This window comes from Lagopus muta, chromosome 7, assembly GCF_023343835.1.
Source record: "Lagopus muta isolate bLagMut1 chromosome 7, bLagMut1 primary, whole genome shotgun sequence".
Taxonomy (NCBI): domain Eukaryota; kingdom Metazoa; phylum Chordata; class Aves; order Galliformes; family Phasianidae; genus Lagopus; species Lagopus muta.
In genome coordinates, this window is record NC_064439.1 from 32149189 (window position 1) to 32171321 (window position 22133).

The 22133-nt window shown below is 51.6% G+C and overlaps 4 protein-coding genes across 8 annotated transcripts in view; all 4 read right to left on the bottom strand.

Moving 5' to 3' along the window:
- Positions 1-22133, bottom strand: part of HOXA3 (homeobox A3) — a 44275-nt gene that overhangs the window by 17644 nt on the left and 4498 nt on the right. For 2 of the 4 annotated variants that reach the window (XM_048950533.1, XM_048950536.1), the window contains exons 2-3: positions 14000-14104; positions 95-297 (exon numbers count right to left, since the gene is read on the bottom strand). The gene's annotated coding sequence lies outside the window, so the exon portion shown is untranslated. Of the gene's footprint in view, positions 1-94; positions 298-759; positions 865-13999; positions 14105-22133 lie in introns of all 4 variants that reach the window. The other 2 variants (XM_048950535.1, XM_048950534.1) reach the window with 2 other exon arrangements.
- On the bottom strand, positions 2258-4104 carry HOXA4 (homeobox A4). The gene is made up of 2 exons (XM_048950540.1): positions 3453-4104; positions 2258-2957 (listed from the first exon to the last, which is right to left on the bottom strand). The coding sequence occupies exons 1-2, from the start codon at positions 4048-4050 to the stop codon at positions 2626-2628; spliced, it is 930 nt and encodes a 309-aa protein (XP_048806497.1). The 5' UTR covers positions 4051-4104; the 3' UTR covers positions 2258-2625.
- HOXA5 (homeobox A5) lies at positions 15112-17839 on the bottom strand. 2 transcript variants are annotated; one of them, XM_048950542.1, is made up of 3 exons: positions 17335-17839; positions 17027-17190; positions 15112-16155 (listed from the first exon to the last, which is right to left on the bottom strand). In XM_048950542.1, the coding sequence occupies exons 1-3, from the start codon at positions 17586-17588 to the stop codon at positions 15905-15907; spliced, it is 669 nt and encodes a 222-aa protein (XP_048806499.1). In that variant the 5' UTR covers positions 17589-17839; the 3' UTR covers positions 15112-15904. The 2 variants fall into 2 exon arrangements, with proteins under 2 accessions (XP_048806499.1, XP_048806498.1); XM_048950541.1 differs by having other exon boundaries at positions 17027-17839.
- HOXA6 (homeobox A6) lies at positions 19585-21710 on the bottom strand. The gene is made up of 2 exons (XM_048950543.1): positions 21101-21710; positions 19585-19876 (listed from the first exon to the last, which is right to left on the bottom strand). The coding sequence occupies exons 1-2, from the start codon at positions 21534-21536 to the stop codon at positions 19617-19619; spliced, it is 696 nt and encodes a 231-aa protein (XP_048806500.1). The 5' UTR covers positions 21537-21710; the 3' UTR covers positions 19585-19616.

Consider the following 22133-nt stretch of genomic DNA (forward strand, 5'->3'; position numbering starts at 1 on the left):
TGGGATGGAAGCGGGAGCGGAGCGCTCCCGGCCCGGCAGCATCGCGCAGCTCCCAGAGGACCGGGGGGGGGAAGGGAGAAAAAGGAAGATTTACCTTAAACGACGAAAATCGGCCGTGGGGCATTTTGCAGTCCGCCGCTCTATCTCCACCGACAGAGTGTGCATGTTTTTAGCAGACAGCCGAGATGCGGTGTCTTTACACATGACCACTCTTTTTTTTTTTTTTTTTTTTTTTTCTTTCCAGGAAAATCCTTTGCGTCTTCACAGACTTTTCCAAGAGAATGCCTTTCAGAACCGCTGTTGAATTACAAAGAAGTATTTATTGTAGGAGGTGATTAATGGTTCTCTCTAAAAATGCTATTTGCAGCGTGATTTCATTTCTCTTTTCAGTGGGACAAACCAGGTTTATATGCACAGGCTGCACACCAAAGCAACCCCGCGCTGCCAGTTAATACGTTTCAGCTGGAATTGTGCTCGCTTGTGCTAATTTTGGCTCGAGATACGCGAAGGGATTCGAGCAATAAACAAAACGAGGAGCTGCACGCCCGCAGATAGCGGCTGCCCGCTTCCAGCTGTATCCCTCTCCCTCTAGGAGGAGGCGGCTGCGACGTGGGGCTCAGCACACAGCACTGAGTGGGAGCGCTCCCGGGGCCTGCTCGTTGGCCAGGCTCGGAGTCAGCAGTGTTTGCTCAGCGTGTTTACAACTCCGTATCTGCTGTGCTGAGCATACTCCCGCCAGTGAAACGTTACATTTCTTACCGAGGCGCTCCGCGCTCCTCGGGCCGGCAGCAATGCTTGCAGGGTCCCACCGGTTGCACCCCCGGGCCGATGGGCACCGGCCTCTGACGGTGGGATCCCAAATCCCTGTTGGATGGATGTGGTAAGTATCTGAGGCCCGGCCTCCAGCCCTTCTCTGGGAGAGGTACAGCACTGGAGTTCCTTTCCAGACCTGTGCTACCATCTCTCGGGCTGAGAAAGCCTTCGGGGGCAGCGAGGAGCCACCTCCCCTCGCACCCCATTTTGTCCTCGTCGTGAAGAACCTCGGTCAGATAAACATCTGAGCTGTGCCCTGTTTTCGTGTCACTGGTAAAGCTCTCTCAATACAGTTCGAAACTGTCTTTAAAATGAAGAAAGAAGGAAAGAAGAAGGAAAGAAGGAAAGAAAGAAAGAAAGGAAGAAAGGAAGAAAGGAAGAAAGGAAGAAAGGAAGAAAGGAAGAAAGGAAGGGAGAAAGGAAGAGAGGAAGAGAAAGGAAGAGAAAGGAAGGGAAAGGAAGAGAAGGAGGCAGCTAGAGTAACTTTAGGTTACCGCCCATGTATTTCCCTTCAGAAGTGCTGCCAGTTGAGGAATCACAATAGGAAGAAAACGGACGAATAAATCACGGCCGGCTACAGATTTACAGTGTTATCGTGGCGAGCATGTGGGACTTCTCCTCCAGCACAATCCGCCATGGGAGCTCATTGGCTCCCAGCAGCAGCTCAGTCCCTCTGTAGCGCGGTGCACACGAGCCCAGAGCCCTGCGATGGACCAGGTCGGTTCTGCCTCGAGTTCTACAAAGAACCCGGCTCGCTGTGCGGTACAGACAGCTTTCCCCGTCCCCCAGCGCTCTCCTCGCAGACGGCAGCTGGGACGGGGGACGCTTTGCACTACATTTAAGCAACCATAACCGTATTGACAAAACGAATCCTAAGTTACACCAACACGTTAGGCCATTGTTTTCCACTCCTGGTGCCGAGAGCAGCGGAGTACAAGGTGCACGAAACAGCATGGAGTGGACGCGTGTGTGTTTCAAGCGTTTAATTCTTTTGTACAGAATAATCTTTATTACCAGCATCTGGCACTGTATACATTACACCAAAAATCCACAAATTGTACATGGACCCAAACGATTTAGACGGTGCCAAATATGAAGACAGCCACAGCCTTTATAGCTTTTTTTTTTTTTTTTTTTTTCTTTTTTTTCTTTTTTCTTTTTAAATAAATGCAATTGGGAATGTGGAGAAAAACTCATATCACAGCTACTGCGGGGCTACACCGAAACCCAGCTAAGTTAGCGCCGGTACACCAACACGGCGGGAGGGGACGCTTCCCATAAGTTTCTAACCCGAGGTGAACGTGTCCGCTCTGTGCCTCGTGGGTCCGTGTTCGCCCCTCACGGCCACGCTCGTCCCACGCCACTCGAGTCACTGCCTCGGGCGGGCGTCCCCCGAGCTCCTGGCTTTGTTTGAACCGTCTTTTATTTTGTAAAGTGTTCTCTATTTAAAATTAAAAAAAAAAAAAAAAGAGTCCGTCATAGGTACAGAGAATTCGTCCGTGACAGCATCCAGCACTCTTACAGCGAGGGCAAGAGAGGGTTTCCATAAATAGAAAAAAAATGATGGGCATGGAACAATTATCTATATACAATGTAGGCAATCGTCCGGGTTTTGGTTTCAACGTGTGCCCGTCCCTGGGCACGTCTCGTCCTCCTTCCCTGCTCCTGCTTTGTTTTACACAGTTGCGTGGTCCCAAGGGCCAGCCGCCAGTGCGGGTGGCCGCACAACCCCAATAGATAGGTAAATAGAGATCTATATATTAAAAAAAAAAAAAAAAGAACAAAAAAAAACCACAAAAAAAGATAACCCCCTTATAGCGCGGCCGCGTTGGGCGCAGCCCCGTCGAGCGGGCGGGGGTGGCCCTGTGTCTGTGCCTTGGCCTGCTGCTGGCCGAGCGAGGGCTGGTTGGAGGAGCGCATCTTGGTGTTGGGCAGCTTGTGGTCCTTCTTCCACTTCATGCGCCGGTTCTGGAACCAGATCTTGACCTGGCGCTCGGAGAGGCACAGGGTGTGCGCGATCTCGATGCGTCGCCTCCTGGTCAGGTAGCGGTTGAAGTGGAACTCCTTCTCCAGCTCCAGGACCTGCTGTCGGGTGTAGGCGGTGCGGGACCGCTTGGGCTCCCCGCCGCTGTAGTTGGGGTTGACTGAACGTGCACCCACGGCCACGCGGAGAGGAGAGAAGGGAGGGAGCGATGGAACATCGTCATTAGAGGATAACTTGACACCGGGTTCAAATCAGATACATAACGGCAAGAAAAATTGTTTCGCAGCCTATCGGCAGCGGGGACAATCGAGGAGCAATAAAAAATGGTGATGGGCATTTGGGTTAGAAGAAAAGCTTCAAAGACACATGGCCCAGAGCCACTGAAGGGCAATTAAATTTATGGGGGCTATAATTACTGCCCTAACAGTTTGGCGTCTCGTAAATCTTTTGATAAAGGACCCCGGATACAAAAGGTTTCTCACTTTTTTTTTTTTTTTTTTTTTTTTTTTTTTTTTTTTTTTTTAATTAGGAAACGCGGAGGGAGGAAAAAAAAAAAAGCCACACACGCACCGACCCATCCCGGCCCCAGCAGCTCCCTCCCCCCCTTCCCTCCTTGCAGGCGCATCCCGGCCTCCCCCTGCCCCGGGCGACTCACCCGTGCTCACGTGGATCTTCTTCATCCAGGGGTACACCACCGGCTCCTTCCCCTTCAGCCCGGGCAGGCTCTTGTCGGGCAGCAACGCGCAGCCCGGCCCGGTGCCGGCCCCGGCGGCGGGGGCCGCTTCGCAGCGGCGCTGCAGGGCATGGCCGGGGAGCAGGGGCTGGGTCGGCCCGGGGTGGCCCTTGGAGGGCGGCGGCGGCGGCGGAGAGGCGCCCGGGGGCGGCTGCTCGGGGCCCGGGGCTGCGCTGCCGGCGCTGCTGTAGCTGTAGGGCGCCTGGGGATAAGAGGGTGCCTGCGCCGGGTACAGCGCCTCGGGAGGCGGCCCCGGCGGCCCCGGCGGCGCGGCGGGAGCCTGGTAGCCGGGTTCCCGGCGGGGCCGCGGGAAGTACTCGGGCAGAGCGGGACCCGGGTGCGCGGCGTGCAGGTGCGGCGGCGGCGGCGGCGGCGGCGGTGGTGGGGCGTGCGGGTGCGGGTGGTGCGGGTGGTAGCTGGCGGAGCTGCCGGCGCTGCCGCTGTGCTGCGTGTACTCCTCGCAGGGAGGGAATTTGGGCTCGATGTAGTTGGAGTTTATCAAAAACGAACTCATGGTCATTAATTTGTGAAGTGCAAAAATACTAATTTTTCTCGCGTTGTCGTTTTTCTGGGCTCGGCGAGGCCCCTCCCCTTCCCCCCCCACCCCCCCTCCTTCCACTCCCTCCCTCTCCCCCTCCCGCCGCTGTCAAGTGCTCGCCGCTGCCAAAGTTTGGGCCTCCGGCTTCCCCCTCCCCGCCGCACTCCCCTCCCTTCCTCTCTTCCCACCCCTGGAGCGCGCACAACGCGCACACACACACACACACACGCACGCACCCCGACACACCATCACCACCTGACCGCCAGCGCCAATTACCGCGCGGGGCCGCGGACCCCGGATCAGGAAATGGAAGGACGGAGAGCGGCCGTAGGGCACCTCCGCGCCCACGGCCCCACTGCGGGGCCGCTCCCGGCGCCTCCTCCCCGGGCCTCGCCGCGCCCGGTGCCCGCTGCTCAACGGCATCGCCGCCTCCTCTCGCCCGGGCTGCGACCGGCACTCGCGGTGTCAAGAGAGATAAAACTAATCCAGAACTGACAGTCCTCACACTAGTCGTTTTTTTTTTTTTTTCTTTTCTTTTTTTTTTTTTTTTTTTCCTTTCGTGTCAGAAAGCGGGCAGGGGAAGCAGAGCGCAGCCCGAAAAGGGAGGCAGGCGCTGAGCGGGGAGTTGCACAATAGCTCTCCACGCACCCATCACCCAACACCTTCCATCGGGGCTGCGGGGTGGAGGTCGCCTCACCCCCTCCCTTCTCTGCGACCTCTCCCCGAGCCGAGAGCCGGCAGCTCCCGTCCCCCTGCAGCCTGCTTGCCGGAGGAGCAAATCCCAAAGTTAGCGCGGACGTCGCGGGAAGGCCGAGGGGAGCCCCTCCGTGTACTGTGGGGTGCGGGGGACACGGGGAGCTGGGAATAACGGGGAGGAGAGGGAGAGCGGCGCAGTGCTATAAACGCTTCCTACCGGCTGCCGCGGGGCTCTCTGCGAACATCCCTCCCCGCAGAGCTGCGTTTTCCAGCTACGAATGTAAGACTGTCTCTTCGCTTGCCTGGTGCTGGCTCAATTTCTGAACTCTCAGTTCCAAGAGAAATCTTTGTCGCCTTCGCAGAACGCCTGGCGAGGGAGGGAAAGGGCACCCGGCCACTGCTGCGTTGCTGGAACTGAGACTGTTAACGATATTTTCAGCTCACAGGGAAAAGAGGCACCCGCCCTGACCTTAGGTAATTGAAATTTGATGGTTAAACTAATTACGCTCTTATTCTAAGGGGAAAAAATTCTATCGAACGCCATCTACTCTTGCAGATAGGAAGTTAGAAGCAAACTTATCCGATTTTTTTTTTTTCCCCCTTTACAGGAGAGCGTATATACCCACAGAAATGTTTACTGCATCCTTTGAGAATATAATTGCAGAGTGGGTAATCTCACTCTCCGGTGTGGGGAAAATGCATCTAATACATCAGGCTTAAGTACGACGCGTTTTAGATCTCGCCCTCCTAAAGATAGGACATTAACAGCTACTCTGCTTGAAATTCAGATTATTGTCTTTAGCCGTTTTGTAGATAATGGGAACGTGTACTTCCATTTGAAGCTCTATTCTACCCAAGTAGGCGCACGGAGTATCGATCTGTATTTGACACACACGGACACACGCACATTGCAGGCGGATCGTAAGATGTTCGAACATTTGCAGCACTTGGGCATACTGGACTACTTATCTAAACAATCACTCATTTCCTGCTCATATCGAATGGCTAATTTGTAAAGAGAGTTAAAACACATTTACTTACTCATTTCCAACAGAACATCTATGGAACTCTTTAACTGGAGTAATAGATAAGTTCCTCTATTTACTTTGCGTGGAGAGGAAATGCGGTTACACACGCACACAGACGCAGCCGCACACTTTGGGCAGAAACGAGGAGATTGCTTTATTAAAAATAACAACAACAACGCGGCAACCCAGATTGGAAAATCAGAGCTTCCACCTGCATTACCTTAAAAAAAAAAAAAAAAAAAAAAAAAAGGGGGGGGAGAGAGAGAGAGTGAGAAAGAAAAAAAGAAAGAAAGAAAAAGATTGCCAAAGCCCAAAGCACGTTCCCGGCGCAGAGCTGCACGCACGCACAAATACCTGCTGGCCGCCACCAGATGCATTGCCCTGCGGTGCCGGGAACGTTATCCTCGCCATAAGGCAATTCCGGAGGCTCTATGGCTAGCTCGGAACAGCAGGCTCCGTGCTCCCGAGGCACGAGAAAACGCAACGAAAACCACTGTCCCGATTTGTAGGCTCAGCTTTGTGCCGGCGAGCTGAGCGGGTTCTGCTTCCTATTATTTACCACGACTAGATCTCGTAGATCACTCGTTTCGCTGCACCTCTCTACTGTGTGGCTCTGGCGCTGGGTAGGACGGAGAAGGATGCGGTGCTGTGTGCGACCGTAAATCTGCAAGGTGACCCGAGGTGCCGGGCTCAGCCTGTTTCTGCGGGGTTCTATCAGGCTGCGGATATGTGCTGAGGCAGGACCTCCAAAAGGCCTGTTCCATGTCTTTGTGGTTTTGTTATCATAAACAAGAACCCAGCCAAGACCACCAAGTGTTATCTTGCACACGGCCGTTTCGACATTTTACTGCAAGATTTATGGCTGTAATAAACAATCTCTGAAACCCTTTTTTTTTTTTCTTTCTTTCCCTTCTTTTTTTTTTTTTTCCCTCCCTGGTACTTCCCTTTGCAAACTTGTAGCATCATCCTAACCTCTCAAAGAAAGAAAAGGAGAGGGAAAATAGGCCGGGTCCCTTATTTTTACAGAGGAGCCAGGGGCTCTGTTAGCTGCGGAAGGAGCCTTTAATCAGCGATGTTGAAGCTGGGGGCTCCCGGCCGAGGAGGAGATGGGGACTGCACTGGAATTAAGTTGAGAGTAAGAGAGTTAATTGCCGTGCACCGAGGAGAGAAGCTTCATGCGTACGCAAAGAGGGGGTGAGGGGGATCCCCTTTCTCTCGAGAAGCATGCAAACACCGCGTTCCCCTCCGCGCCCGCGGCTAAACCGTACGGATTACAAAAGAGAAGATAAGAACGAGGAGAGTAATAATAATAACAACAACAATGATAATAATAATAGAAGACAACCTTTCGCCGTGCCCGGGCACCCACCACAGAGAAGGGCAGGAGGAGGAAGGATCGCACCCGCAGGCTGGGTTGAATTTGATTTGAACCATTTTGAATATATTTAGCCCCAGCTTTCCCCTCTTGAATGCGAGGCTGTCCCGAGTTTCAAAGTGACCGAAAAGTGACACCGTGTGCATTTTGTTTCTTATTAATCTTACACATTGACAGTCTTTGTTAAATAACAAGGCGTGCCCTTCACCAGGCGACATTTTCATATTTGTTAGACGCGGTGACCTGAAGTTCACCTCGGCCTTGGACTTAGTTTTTCTAAAAGGTCTATAACAGCGCCTTTTAGATAGCGGGGTGCTTTGCCCAGGTCACCACTTCTAAGGGAAAATTAAGAAAAAAATCGCGGGAAAATGTAAACGTTATGGAATGTATCGACTGTATTCCCCCCCTTTGTTCCCGGGGATCGCACTGCCCCGGGGCAGCCTCCGCCTTCCGCGGGCGCGCAGCTCGCTCCGCGCGGGCGCTACTGGGGGGACGAGCCCGTTGGGCCCCAAGTTCAGCGTTGTGTAGAAGCGGGGACTCCCCCGGCAGCGGCTCTGCTCCCAACAACGCCGTGTTTGGCGGCCGTGCTCGCTCTGTCCCGCCGTGGTTAAATAAACACACGTAAAACGTGATTTGCGCCCGGATTTTAAATGAATGGTCTTTGGGCCGGAGCTTCCACGCCGGAGTGCGGCGTGCTGTAAAGCAAAGAGCTGAAGGGAAGAAAGAGCTCGCCTCAAATAATTCATTTTTTTTCCGCTCTTATTATATTAATTTTAAGGGAATAATTCAGACACCAATTCCAAAGATTCGGTATTTCCCGAAGCCGAAGTTTCAACTTCTTTGAAAATATTCTCAATGATATTTTTATCCTAGACTAGACTGAAAAACATGGAATCCGAGCGGCTAATTGTTTTGGTAAGGAAGCAAACGGATTTCCGTCACCTACTCTTGAGTAACCCAGTTATAGTAGCAGCTTTCGTTCTGGGTGTATCAAAGACGCATTGTTGTTCTTGGAAACAATCTGCCCGCTATTCTTTAGCAAAATAGATATTTGGCCACGGCTTTTAGCTTGTTATCAGGCTTCTCTCTTACACCAAATAAATACTTTAGATGTGAAAGGTTAAACAATATCTGCGGTGAGGGAAAGCTCTCCAAATGGGCAGTGCCAGGGCTCGCTGTAAAGGAGCAGCAGCAGGAGCTCGGGAACAACATCCCCACGCAGAGCAAATGCTCGCACACCTTGCTGCGCTCCGGCAGGTACAGCGGGCAAAGCCTCCTGCAATAAGTCGGGCTGATCTGAAATCTCACACCACGCGCACGTGTTCCCAAGAAATATCGTCCGGCTGCCACGATCCAGCTGTGTCCCTGGCAAATAATTCACGCTTAGCCCGTGCGTGGAGGACGGCACAGGCTCCCGCCTTTGGGCTCGAAAGGCAGCTATGCACGGATGGTGGTGAGGTGCGCTCTTCCTCTGACTTCCTTCCTCGTGGCACTGTCCCCTCCTCCATACCTTTCATAGCTGCTAGCGGATATTTCGGAACGTTCTTTCCCTCTCCCAGCCACCCCTCATCCCCATCACTGCAACCTGCCATTTGCAGTGGTCTCCTCTCCCTCCGTCCCCACATGAGATTCCGGCCCCTTCTCCTCACAGACACGCCCGGCCGAGATCTTTAGGCTAAGGCTTCGACACCGACGCGAGCGCTGAGAACAAAACAAAACGCCAGCAACGTGGAAATAACTCAGCGCAAAGAAATTCCCCTAAAATTCCACCAATTTTTTTTTTTTTTTTTTTTTTTTTTTTTTTTAAGCTGAGGAGAGAAGGCAAACCAACCCTCGCCTCTCCCCATCCCTCTGGGAAGAGACGGGTAATTCCAGAAGGCTCGGAGCTCCATCCAAATCGCGGCTCTGGCAGCCAGCACCGTATTCCAGCGGTTGCAGAAGGCGGCCCCGCAGCCCCGCGCCGTCACCGCGCTCCTGCGGCCGGAACGCTCCGCACAGCCCTCCCGCATCGGCACGGCCGCGTCCTGCCCCGGTTAAGAGCGGTTCAGATGGCGTTACAGAAACGAGAGCCAAAAACAAAGCCGCGGCGGGGATCGATACGCGCGTTAATTGCCCCGCTCCTATCTTATCTTCCTGCCGTTTGGCAAAGTGAGGAAGCTTAACGTTAAACCTCTTAAAGCAGGTTATGATATAATAAACAAGGGAAAACGTTTCGCTCCCCGGCCCCGGGAGGCGGCGGCGGCTCTGGGGTGGGGGGACACGCGTGTTTACCTGCCGCGCTGAGCCCGAGATATTCAGACACAAATGTGACCGATAATTCAAGATGAAATACAACGTGCATTACTCTTGAAAAGAGGAATTTTCTATCCTTTCCTTGGTAATTGAGGTCATTCAGCCAGTAGGGTTCACCTGGAGTCCATACTGTGATACACACGTAACTCAAAGCTATTTTATCTTTTGTGCTGATAGTCAAGATCTCGGCTATAACATTGACATCAAACTCTGTCTGGACGAATGACTAAGAGTGGTGCAAAACGTAAACTTTTGACCCTCAACTTTTTGACCTGCAGTTGTAACGCCCTTAACCACAAAGATATACAAAAGCTATGCAGCTTCTTTTAGGAGTAAGAGACTCGCAGTGTTTGTTTCAATAGTTCTGCCGTTTCCCCCCAGCTTTCTAAGCTTTTTTTTTTTTTTTTCCTCCTTCTTCTCGCTGATGAGAAATCGGATACTTTTGCGTTTTTAATTATTGCTTTTTTTTTTTTTTTTTTTCTTTCCTTCTTCTTCTTTAATCTGGCAGCTTTGTAAAGTGCTGTTAAATCAGTTTGCACAGCCTTTCGGCAGCGTTGGAGGGAAGCCTGTACTCTAAGGCGCTATTTGGTTACAATTGCAGGTGAAATGCTGGGTAAGTTCTGGGCGTGAGGTTGGAAGGACGTAAGGACCGGCGTTGGGGGAAAAGCTGCAGCTCTCTGCTGCGAGGGTCTTAGTCATTTCTCCTTGATTTAAGCATAAAGAAACAACTCTAATTGTTTGCGAAGCCTTGTCTAGGCAAACGAGTTGACTGTGAACTTGGTCTAAAGCGAGCTCTGCTGGTGATTCCTAGGGTGTGCAGATTTATCTTTTCTGCATTTACTTAACCTGGCAGTGAACTGCACGGGCTGCCATTTGTTATCCGCAGACAGACTTCACCTCAAGCAAGGACTGTTCCACAAAATTGCAATAATTACCCAATAACCTTCATAGCAAATATTATTATTGAAAAGCCATTTTTGGGGGGGTTGCAGGAAAGATTCCTTACGCGTGCCATAAAGCGAAATCCTCGCGAATTTTACACTCTCTTTGTATAAGATTCGATGTCGTTTGTGCGTGCAGCCCCACGAGCATGTGACTGCGACGGTCCATGAGTATTTGCCTTCCAGAGAGACGTTAGCGAGGATGCTTTCATTGAAAAGGGGTAATATTTTCGAAGATGATCAGGCGACAGTGGGAGCTGTGTTCTTTTGCGCTTATCTAACAATAAATCGGGGATATTTGGGGGGCAGGAAGGGAAAGGTGAGAAAGCGAAGCGATGGTTCACTTGGTGAGGAGATTTACTTATGTGTGCAGCTAATGCGTTAAATCTGTATTTGCGGGGAGGGAAAAGGCATTGCTCCAGTATTCAGGGTTTGAAATCGAAACCTCCCGATCCGCCCCTCGCGATCTGTTCCATTCAATTTCCCATGGAGCAGATTGCAAACCCTTCTTTTGTCACCCTTCCACAGATACGCACTTATTAACTGTAAGGAAATGGCAGAATCAAAATTTCCCTGTAATGTTCTGCAATTAGGGCGTTTGCAGGGCTTAGAAAGCGCAGCGGAGCTGTAATTTACGGATGACTTTCAAGCGAATTGTTACACTTCTGGTTTAGAGAAAGTTATGGCTTCCAAAGTCACTGGCTACCCACATTAAGAGGGTTGCCTAATCTTTAATTGGCCCTACGCTTAGACATGACACACTATACTCAAGTATTTCTTTCAAAGGCTTAAGTAAACTGTATTTCAATGCTCTGAACGCCACTTGCTGTGCCTAAACTAAAACAAACTCGCACGCATTAATCCCCAAAACACAGAGCCAAAAAAAAAAAAAAAAAAAAAAGAGCTCAGATAGGAGCTCTATCTCTCGATTCCAGGCGATTATTCTCCGTGACATTTTTCACTCCGAAAACAATTAGGATCTGGGAATATTTCTGCACAGTTCGGCTGTGTGGAGTCGCTTGAGTTCCGAATTTTAAAAGCGGGTTGCAAAATCTGAACGCGCTCCTTGTTTGCAGTGACTTCAGCTCTTCTGCTTCGGACGGGGGAGGGCCGAATCTACTGAGAAGTTGTCATTTCCAGAGAAGTTTCTCTCGTTGTTAGAGAGTTTCTTGCAGTGAGGGCGGGTTTAGACGCTTATGGGCTTTAGTGATCTTTTCCTTTCCCATAGCTCTTGAATTTCTGTCCACAGCATTGCGAGAATGCGCTCTAGAAACCGCATACAGAAATGTGAAAATAATAGGAGCAAAGCTTTTCGCTGCAGACCATTACAACCCGAGATGGCATCCAGGTTCCTAAAGCAGGAGTTGAGCGGGTGTGTGCGTGGACGTGTTTGTGTGTTAACCAGGCACTTGAAGCAACACGGTGTTGTTGTGTATTGAGTAATCGGGAACGGTTTGCGCCCGGAATGGTTCCCTGTAGCAAGAAAAGGTTTCTCCTACGGAAAATGACCCGCATATGAAAGGAGCACAAACTTTTAAAGCATTTGCATTCCTTTGCCTCCTACTATAAAATTTTTATGGCGTATAATATAATCTAGTGCACGCCTATCATATAAAACTTTCTGGTATTCCTATTGATGAAGCTGACAGCTAGCGAGCTATAAAATCCCCAGCTGTTTATGACGGAAATGATTTTCGAATGTGTATTTGGGTCTGTGCTTTTAAAGCCTTTCCCATTATTATTATTATTATTATTTTTAAATACAAAGTATATGCATATGTGTTTGTTTAGTGCTCACAGAGCGATCCGCAGACACAAAGGCTTGGGACTTCATTTATCTTACACTGGGGGTTGACTCCAAATATTAAATATTTGTAAAACGGTGAAATCTTTTAGCTGCTGTAACCTTAGATGCGAGCGTCTCTTTAACATTTAAGGCGAATGGATGGGAAATTAGACAGCAATGCTGGTGGTGGATCTCGGGCAGACCCTGCAGAGGTCCAGAGAGACCTGCCCCACCCGCAGCCCCGTCTTCCCTTCCGCTCGCAGTGCCACGCAGAGCCCGCACCGCACCGCACCACTCGGGCCATGGGATAGCAGGGGCAATATCAAACAAAGCCTGGCTCCCATCTCCCATCACACCGCCCCGTTCTTCTTGAAACTCGAGTTTATGACACATCGAGGAAAACAATGCAATCTGCAGAGGGGATTGCGTTGAATCCCTACTACTCCAAACCCGAGCGGAGAACGAGGTTCTCACAGCAAAGTTGGGTACAGACGCGTTTAGGAGCTCGTTCTCAGATCTCCGCCCCGGCCCCCACCGGTCCGTCACACCCCTGAGATCACTCGTTCTGAGGGTAAGGATCAGGCCTTGCAGCTACTAAAGAGAGACAGAGCTCCTTTCACCCTTTCATTCAAGTCCTGGAAATTCAAAGACTGAAGTTAAATCCGGCCATAAAGTTTATTGCTGAGTAATCACACTCTAGTGAGAACAGTCCACTTAAATAAAAAGAATGTGGAAGTAAACACGCAGCTGGGGCCTACCCCACAATGGCAGCCAGCAATATAAGGCAGAGAGGGAGAGAGCAGAGCATTGGGGATATTTACAATCTTCAATAAACCAAGCCCGTATTTCATAATTTGAAGTACTCTAATGACCTGTGGTCTCTTGTATTAATGCTACGAGTTACACTCAATTGGTTTGCTTTAAAAAAAAAAAAAAAAAAAAAAAAAAAAAAAAGGCTCTGGAACGTATATATGTGTACACACATACACACCCTTTGTACACATAAAGACACCAATAGCACAAGAACGGAGGCATGTGCTCGGATTTACACAGGGGTACACACAGATCGGAACATGCATGCATACACGCGCATCACTCGAACGCACTTGTATTCTTATATTTACAGATAGAAGCTGGGGGAAAAAAAACTAAAAAAAGAAGTTGCAGTGGAGTTATAAATGCACACACCCGGAGCACAGCACACGCTCGCGGATGGGCTTAGCTACATAGCTAAAGCTTCCCACACGACCCAGTGCAGAAAAGAGGAATCTTAAGCACTCCAGCACGCTCCGTGCCATTTTAATACTTGCTCTGATGTGCAACACATTTCGCCAATGCGAAGATGATTACCATATCATCACGCCTCCACCCCTATCGTGCCTACTGAAGGCACTGCCCAGATCGTATCAAGCCCTATCTACTTTGTTTTCCTTTTTTTTTAATCGCCCGCAGTAAGTACTCCTTGCTAAACAAAACCTCTCCAAACTTGGAGAGTCTATTGGAGCGAAGGAAGTAATTATCTTCTGCGGTAGTCCAAGTGATTAAAGCTAGGCCCCAAAATCCATCTCTGCCAAAGTCGCTTATTGTGGTTTACTTTGATTTGATCGCTAAAATAGAGCGCTGGCAGCCGCGGGAGCGGGGCTGGGGCGCTGCGCAGCACTGCGCTCAACCTGGGGCTGCGTGCGCTGCCCCGGGCGGGGGGACAGCCCCGAACCTCGGCACAGGAAGAGGGGAAGGGGAAGAGAAAGAGCGAGCAGGAGCCTCGGCTCCCCCGGCACAGAGAAACTTTAAGGAACTTGTGCACAAAACTTACCTCGATTTGCAGGGAGCCATTTTTTCACACAGTATTGAGAACTTGTGGTTTGGATACTTCTGTACCTAAAAGTGACAATGTGAATGGCCAGGAGGCACACGTAGCCTGCAAAAGAGTCAAATGAAGTCCAGCGTCAGTGAGATTATATGTTATGTGGTATATAATGTTGGATGTCAACTCCCCAAAACCATAAAACTTACTTTAATGGCACCACGTGACTTTTTATAGCCAGTGAGCCTATCTGTCTGTGCTATGGATGATTTTACGATCTAATTCATAGACAAAACCCTATTCATTTGGCACCCAAATGTCATATAGCCGGAACTGGGGCTTATAAAGTTTACTGTTTTATAACTTTTAAGGGAAGGCATCAATGTAACCGGTCAGTAAATGTGCAAATCTGTAGTTGCTCTTAGAAGCTGGGAAGAGTTAACCATTCAAGCTCTGACGGGGTAAGTAACATCGCGCTTATAGAAAACTAACCGTAGTAGCGAAGAAAGCAAAAAAAAAAATCCGTAAAGGGCGAAAAGTGGGAACGTGGCGATCGAGTGTTACTAATAGGCGCAGAGGGCTCTAACGTGGCCGCCCCGCAAAGATACTTAAGGCGACCACAGGAGAAAAGCTAGAGCGGGGCGAGCACGCCTCGGACTTAGCAGCGTGTTTTAACAAAGCACAAGTTTTGTTCAGCCATCAGCGACCGGCTAACGCTCGCTTAGCCCACAAAGGCTGTCGATCGCGGTCCTTGCGAGGCGGCTTTCCACCTTAGCGAGCGGCCATTAAAAGAGGAACTTCTGCTCCAACTTTGCAGCAGCAGCAGCACAGCAGCAGCGCTCCCGGAGCAGCGCAGCCCGGCCGCTCAGGTGAACGCGCTCAGGCGCTGCGCGCGGGCCCGTGGAGCGCGCAGAGGCAGCGCAGCTCTTTGCTTTGCACAAACCAGATCACGAAAACTTTACAATAGAAAGTTTATTATTATTATTATTATCATCATCAATTTTTTTTTTTTTTTTTTTTTTTGTCGATTTCCAGTCAGGTTTGTTGGTTTTTTTTTTTTTTTTTCTTTTTCTTTTTTAAAAAAACAAATATAAAAAAAAAAGAAAAAAAAAAAAAGCTGCTCACAGTTTGCTCAAACAGCCAGACTTTGACTATATTTGTAACTCTGACCACCAAAAAAAAAAAACCAAAAACAAAAAAGCAAAAAACAAAACAAAAAAACAAAACCAAACATACATCACAGAAGCTGCGCTTAATAAGAGCCACTTCTAAGAGTTCGTGCAAAGAGTCATATACAAAGGCACAGCAAGGACATACTGCTTGGAATCACAGTTTTCGTCACAGATTCACTATTCACTACACGTAGGACAAGTTCAGTTGATTTCATCATTTCACCTCTACGACAGCATTAATTACACAGAAATTATATAGGTAGTTTGAATAAAAATATTTTTAACAGCTTGGAGCTATACGGACATTAACACTTGACCACACATGCACAGTTAAGCAGGTTGAGTGCAACACATAACATTTGTACTAAACCGGGGGAGGGTTTCTTTCTCTCTCTCTCTCTTTTTTTCCCTTTTTATTTTTTTTTTGTTCTTTTTTCTTTTGCTTTTTTTTTTTAACAGTTACTTCAAGTAACACAGCTTGCTTCATATAAATAAGTTAAAACATCTATTATTTTTTCAAGACAAAGCCATTCAAGACAAAGAAATGTACGATAAAAGCAGATCTACTTATACACGCGAGAGAATGGTAATAAACAGGCTCATGATTAAAAGATGAATAAGGGCGACAAGAACAGGGTTTCTTCACAGAAGTAACACAAGGAAGTTTTAGAAAGTCAACTTAGTACTGACATGAGACGCAGGGTCAGCTAATACTGCTCAGTACTTTTAATTGATCAAATGCTTAGGGACGGAATGCCCCCCCTGCAGCTGCCATGCTCATACTTTTCAGCTTATTATCCTTTTTCCATTTCATTCTCCTGTTTTGGAACCAGATCTTTATTTGTCTCTCTGAGAGGCAAAGAGCATGTGCTATTTCAATCCTTCTTCTGCGGGTCAGGTATCTATTGAAGTGAAATTCCTTTTCCAGCTCCAAGGTCTGATACCGGGTGTAAGCAGTCCGAGCCCTTTTCCCTTCTGGTCCCCCTATGTTGTCTGGAAGAGAAAAGTACAGCGTTTAGATTCCCAGCAGCGACGTGGAGCCCTCGAGTCTCCCTGCAGCTCCGAGCCACCAGGACCGTTATCCTCAGCCCGGCTCGGTTTTGTTGCCGGGCTGGAGAAATGCTCAACAAGTTTTCCCCTCCTGCCCCTTTAGAAAAGCCTTTGGGGGAGGGGGACCTGGCGGCCGTGCTAAGTTTCCGCTCGGATTTCGGTTTCGCTCTTTCTACAAAAGGGATTTTAGCGCGTTTTCCAGGCGAATCCCCCTCTCTCCTCCCCCGGCTCGGCTCTGCGGAGGACGCCTGCGGTGCACGCCGGGCTCTCGGGGCCGCGGAGCGAGGCGGAGGCGCGCAGCCCTTTCCCACGGCGAAGCTCCGGGAGGCGGCGAACCCCCGGCGCTCCCCGGCGGGCCGGGCGCGGCAGGTAGCGGGGCCGGGGCTCTCCGCACCCCTCCGCCCGCTCCCCGCGGTCAGGGCGGTGCTCCCCCCCCTCCTCCCCTCGCCTTCCCGGCGGCGAGAGCTGCCCTCCTCGCCCCCTGCTATTCTCTTTTCAATTCGGCTCGGGAACACAAATAGGGTAGGCAGCGCCGTTCCCGGCGGAGGGTCCCCCCGGAAGGGCAAAGCCAGGAGCGGTCCCGCTCCGAGAAAGGCTCCCGCAGCCCCCCGCTCCCCGAGAGCCGGCCGGGCGCTGGGTCGGGGCCGGGCGCTGCCGCTCTCCGGGGGGAGCTCCCGTACAGGGAGCGGGGGTTGCGCGCTCCCACGCCCTCCTCTCCCCCTCTCCCCGACCTCGCTCGGCACGGACACCGGCTTTACATTCAATCCTGCTTTTCCTCCAGAGAAATAAAGAAAGAACAGGGTATTTGCTTTACCATGACTTATGTGCAGCTTTCGCATCCAAGGGTAGATCTGGGGCTGGGAAGGCTGTGCTGTGCTTTGGTCGCTCGGGGCACTTGCCTGCTCGCTGCTCGCCGGAGTGTCTTCCTCGGTGCCAGACGAGGTGCCAACCCCGTCCCTGCTGATGTGCGTGCTGCTGCTGGAATTGGACGAAGTGCTGCTGGAGTTGCCCAGGGAGTTTTTCACCCCGTGGTGACTCTCGCTGACGGGCGAAGCGGCCACGGCGGTGCAGGGCAGGGGGTCGGGGGGAGGCGAGTGGGAAGCGGCCGCGGACTGGCTGTACCTGGGCTCTGTCGAGGCAGAGGTGCTGTTGGCCGGGTAAGAGCGGGCTCTCTCGCTGGCACCAAAGTGGGTGGAAGCAGAGCGCCCGACGCTGAGGTCCATGCCATTGTAGCCGTATCCGTACCTGCCGGAGTGCATGCTGGCGGAGTCCCTGTATTGCTCGCTCACCGAGCTGTGATCTCCATAATTATGTAACTGGTAGTCCGGGCCATTTGGATAGCGACCGCAAAATGAGTTTACAAAATAAGAGCTCATTTGTTTTTTGATATGTGTGCTTGATTTGTGGCTCTTGGTCGTTTTGTGCGTCTATAGCACCCTTGCACAATTTATGATGAATTATGGAAATGACTGGGACATGTACTTGGTTCCCTCCTACGTAGGCACCCAAATATGGGGTACGGCTTCAAATCACGTGCTTTTGTTGTCCAGTCGTAAATCCTGCCTGATGACCTCTAGAGGTAAACTCGTGCACTGGTGGGGGAGCTGGGAGGGCGCGGGCGGCCCGGGGCGCGCCGCCGCCGCGCGCCGCCGCCACCGCCGCCGCCCGTCCGCCGGCCTCGAGCGCCACCCGCTGGCGGCGCGGGGGATGGCGGCGCGGAGCGGGGTCGGCGCGGGGTGACGGCCCCCGACGGCGACGCGGAACGGGAGCGGAGGCAGAGGGGCTCGGGCGGGCGGCGGGGCAGCCCAGGGGCCGCGAGGGGAGCGCCTCGCCGCCTCCGCGGGGTGATGCTCGTGCGAGGCGGGCCGCGATCGCCGCGTGCTCCGTCCCCGGCGCTGGCGGCGGTCACGTCCCTCGCACGATCCGCGTTATGATATGTGTTTTTTTGTACCGTTTTCCCGCGGCGGAGGTTTCGAGAGGCGAGCGGGTCCCGCCGCTCCGCAGCGGCAGGTAGCTCTGCGGGATGAGAGCTGTGCGGCGCTTCCCTAGCTAGCGGGCGGATCGCAGGCGGTCGGTGTCGGTGCTACTTTTCTGCCTCCCAGCAAAAAAAAAAAAATACCATAAATCCGTTGGTGGCCATTTTGCAGTAGGATTTTGGAATCTGGCTTGTGAAATGTTGAGAGCGGTAGCCCAAATTGCGCTGCCTCCCGAACAAAAGAGCCTCGGTGCGCACACAAGTGGGTTTGTGCACAGCCTCACAACACACTCACACGCAAACAATACAACATATAGAGATAGAACGTACATATCAACTGCTGCAATTCTGTTCCTTACACAGAACCCGAAATGGAACCATGCTATCGCAGCTGTATCTCTTTAAAATATCTTCTTTTTTTCCCTTTTTTTTTTCCCCCCCCTTTTTTTTTTTTCCCAGTGCTAGGAAATGCGGATGTAAATTAAGGTACCACAAAGCGGGGAAAAATATCCCCGAGATAATATGATCGACTCTTTCCTTTTAGTTCAAAAGATGGTAAGGGAAAACAAAATAAAATGAAAAAGAAAGAAAGATGGACCCAAACCCTCGAATCCCCAAGAAATGAAGTCCATAATTCAGTGCAGAGCTGAGCTCACTGAAATCTCAGTGCGAGCTCAACGGGAACCACAGAAATTCGCCCCTTCAAAGCCTCTCCTCTCTCTCGTCCTAAAGTTTGTCACCGAGCTCTTACTCGGTATCAGTAGTGCAGATTGGGGTCAGTTTAGTGGCATTTAGAAGTGTCCCTGCAATTCATTTTCGCATTATCCACAAGCTTATACCCAAGTTTTTATACAACGATTTTTTTACAATGATTTTTTTCTGCTTTTTTTTCTACTTAAATATCCTACAGTCATGTAAAACTTTCTTTTCCCTCCCCTACGGACCATAAAATCCCGAACACATCGTATCGAGGCGGCCCGATGTAGCGGGAGCTGGTAAAAAGATAAACCCGAGATTTTCTACCATCTCTCATATTTCTACAGCATGAATGTTCACAATCACACACGCACGATAATAATAACAGTCCCCCATGGGTCGGTTCTCACACAGGCACTCCAAGGACACTCTCGCGCACGCAGATAAATACCCAAATATTTTACAATCTGGGCCAGGTCTCTGAATGTTTTAAGCAACGCCATCTACTCGTGGCAGAAGCGGTTCTTATCTATGTACACGGCCGTAGCTCGAAAGCTCAGACTTGTGCATGTCTTAGAGCAAGTCCCGGCTGATCGCAGATGTACATCAGCCTGTGGGGATTAATAGGCTGTGACAAACCTATGCGATTTTAGTAGCAGAAGGAGCACAAGGTAAATAACAATATAACAGCGAGCGCTAAGGACGGGCCTGGTAGCATTTATTAAACACGGTTCTACTCCCCTGACTTTTCCTCTGTTTCGTCGCTGCCGGGCTGTGTGGAATTTATGAATTTGTTTTCCTTTTTCCATTTCATCCGCCTGTTTTGAAACCATATTTTAATCTGGCGCTCGGTAAGGCAGAGAGCGTTCGCAATCTCAATGCGTCGTCTTCGGGTTAAGTATCTGTTAAAATGGAACTCCTTCTCTAACTCTAGCGTTTGGTAGCGGGTGTAAGTCTGCCTCCCTCGTCTCCCATGAGCTCCATATACTGTACCTGCAGAAGTAAAGACAAAACGAGCGTGTTGGACAGGGCCCAGTGCTTTCAGACCACAAAGCCGTGCCGCTTTTCGCGGGGGGGGGGGGGGGGGGGGGGGGGGAGAGGGGGAGGGGAGGGGGGGAGTGGGAGAGGAGGGGGCCGCTGGGGCTTTTTTTGTCCCCCTTTCTTCCTGCCTGAACGGCTGAGGGTGCGGACGTGCTCATGGGGTGGCCGTGATACAAAGGGGCCGTAAGGTGGGGGCGGGAGGGGGGGAGAACTGTAGGTAGCACCCTACTCGGGTGCGGGGAGGCTGCGTGCACACACACACACATACATACACACACACGTGTGCGGGCAGGGCTGTGCGTGTGTGCACGTGTGTGTGCGTGTATGTGCTGACACAAACACGCTCTATTGCTCTATAGCTACAGAGGAGCTGTAATTTAAGCATAATGATAGACATCAGCTGAAGATCATAGAACGGCCTTAGCCATTTGCTCCGGAATTTATTGCCCTCCAATGCAAAGCAGCATCAGAATGGTCCTGCTAAAAGTTTAACTTCCCCCCTCACCCCCCCCCCCCCACCACCAAAAAAAAAAAAAAAAAAAAATACAACCCATAGTCCAACAACCATAAACGCGGGAGGGGTTCTCACTCCGGGACTCATTAGCAAATAATGCAAGCAAATGTGATAATGGGATTATCAAAAATAGGTGCCTCCCCGATAGGACCCCTCCTTTCCCCAGCACCACTCCTAGCCAGAACGGTTCGATCCCATGCAGTTCACTTTGTAAGGCAGAGAAAATCTGCGATGCCATGGGAGTGCGGCCCCGAAACGTGCTCTCAATATCCAATACTAATGAGCTGGGGGAGGGGGGCGATGAGGAATGTGCCACAAATGCATTGGATCCTCAGTGCAGAGGGCATATTCCTTGCATCGCTCTCTGACAATGTAGGAGCGGAGCTTTGGGGTGGCTTTAGAAGAGTGGGGAAAGGGCTTTGCTCCGTCCCTTCTATTGCCATTATTTTTTTGCCCATTTCACCAGGCTGGGCTCCCGGCCGCTGCTCCCTGGGTGCCAGTATGCCAGGTCCTATCCGAGCGGGTGCCTGCGGAACCATTCCCCCCCCGGCAGCCCGAGTTTACCTAAAACAAACAACCAAAACAAACAAACAAACAAAAAAAAAATCCGGGGGAAAGAAACTTTTGGTTCCCCTTCCCTTCGGCTGCTCTCAGTCACTTACCGGCACAGGAGTTCATCCGCTGCATCCAGGGGTAAACAGGGCTCGTGTACTTCCGGTCGGTGCCCTCGTCATTCACAATTTTGCTTTGCACGCCGTTGGATTTGTATTGTTGCTCGGAAGAAAAGTGCAGATAGTCCCCGTGTCCCCTCTGCTTGCCACTGCCGGAGGGAGAGGCGCTACTAATTTCCTTGTCTGAATAGAAACAGGAGGCTCCGTACTCATAGGAAGCCCGATTGCAAGCAATGACGGTGTTGGACTGTTGGTAGAAACAAGGTGAGGTGTAGGTCTTGTCCTGCAGGCTGTTCGCCCCGTACGAAGCCGGAAAATGCCTCAGAGCATCATAGCCCGCCGGGTACAGGGGGATCTGCCCGAGGAAGGAGTCCTGGCCAGCGGGCAGGCTCCCGGGGAAAGTGGGATTCACGAAATAGGAACTCATTTGCTCTCCCCTCTCCCGGACCGTGATTTGTTGTGTATTAGTACATCTGGCTATAACTATTAGTAGTCATCGAAGTGGTTTGTTTCTGGATGGCCGAGCGCCAAAAGCGACAGCAGAAAATAGGAGCAGCTGACGGCGGGGCGGCCAATGGGAGCGCGAGCGGCGCCCGCTCCCCCGGGGGCCGGGGGCCGCCGCCACCGCGCTGCGAAGTTACCGACAGCCCCGGCCCCGCCGCGCCGCCCCGCGCCCACGGCCCGCGGGGACCGACCGCGCCCCCGCCCGGCGGACCGCCCCTCGGGGATCCCGCCGTGAGAACGGCGGCGCGCGGGTGACAGCGGGGGACGCGGAGCCCCCTCCTTCGGTGGTCGGAGGGAGGAAGGGGGGCCGCGGGGGGGTGGTAGGAGAGAGGAGCCTCCCGTAAAAGTTGTCGCCGCGCAGCGCCGAGGAGGAGTGGGCGATCGCCGGGCCCCGGCCCTGGGGAGGGGGCGGGCGATGATGGATGCTGCGGAGGGAAAGTTTGGAGCTTGGAAGGGGCAGCGCGGCGCCGGAGGGGCTCTGCCGGTGGGAGAGAGACCGCACCCCGCCGCCGTCCCCACC

What these genes read in the sequence shown, in the direction of transcription:
- HOXA6 (XM_048950543.1), bottom strand. Translation starts at nt 21,536, where the DNA reads ATGAGTTCCTATTTCGTGAATCCCACTTTCCCCGGGAGCCTGCCCGCT. An exon ending in GCGGATGAACTCCTGTGCCG is followed by an intron (nt 19,877 to 21,100) that starts GTAAGTGACTGA and finishes TTACTTCTGCAG; the next exon opens with GTACAGTATATGGAGCTCAT.
- HOXA4 (XM_048950540.1), bottom strand. Translation starts at nt 4,050, where the DNA reads ATGACCATGAGTTCGTTTTTGATAAACTCCAACTACATCGAGCCCAAA. An exon ending in GAAGATCCACGTGAGCACGG is followed by an intron (nt 2,958 to 3,452) that starts GTGAGTCGCCCG and finishes GTGCACGTTCAG; the next exon opens with TCAACCCCAACTACAGCGGC.
- HOXA5 (XM_048950541.1), bottom strand. Translation starts at nt 17,588, where the DNA reads ATGAGCTCTTATTTTGTAAACTCATTTTGCGGTCGCTATCCAAATGGC. An exon ending in AAAGCTGCACATAAGTCATG is followed by an intron (nt 16,156 to 17,026) that starts GTAAAGCAAATA and finishes TTTCTCTTCCAG; the next exon opens with ACAACATAGGGGGACCAGAA.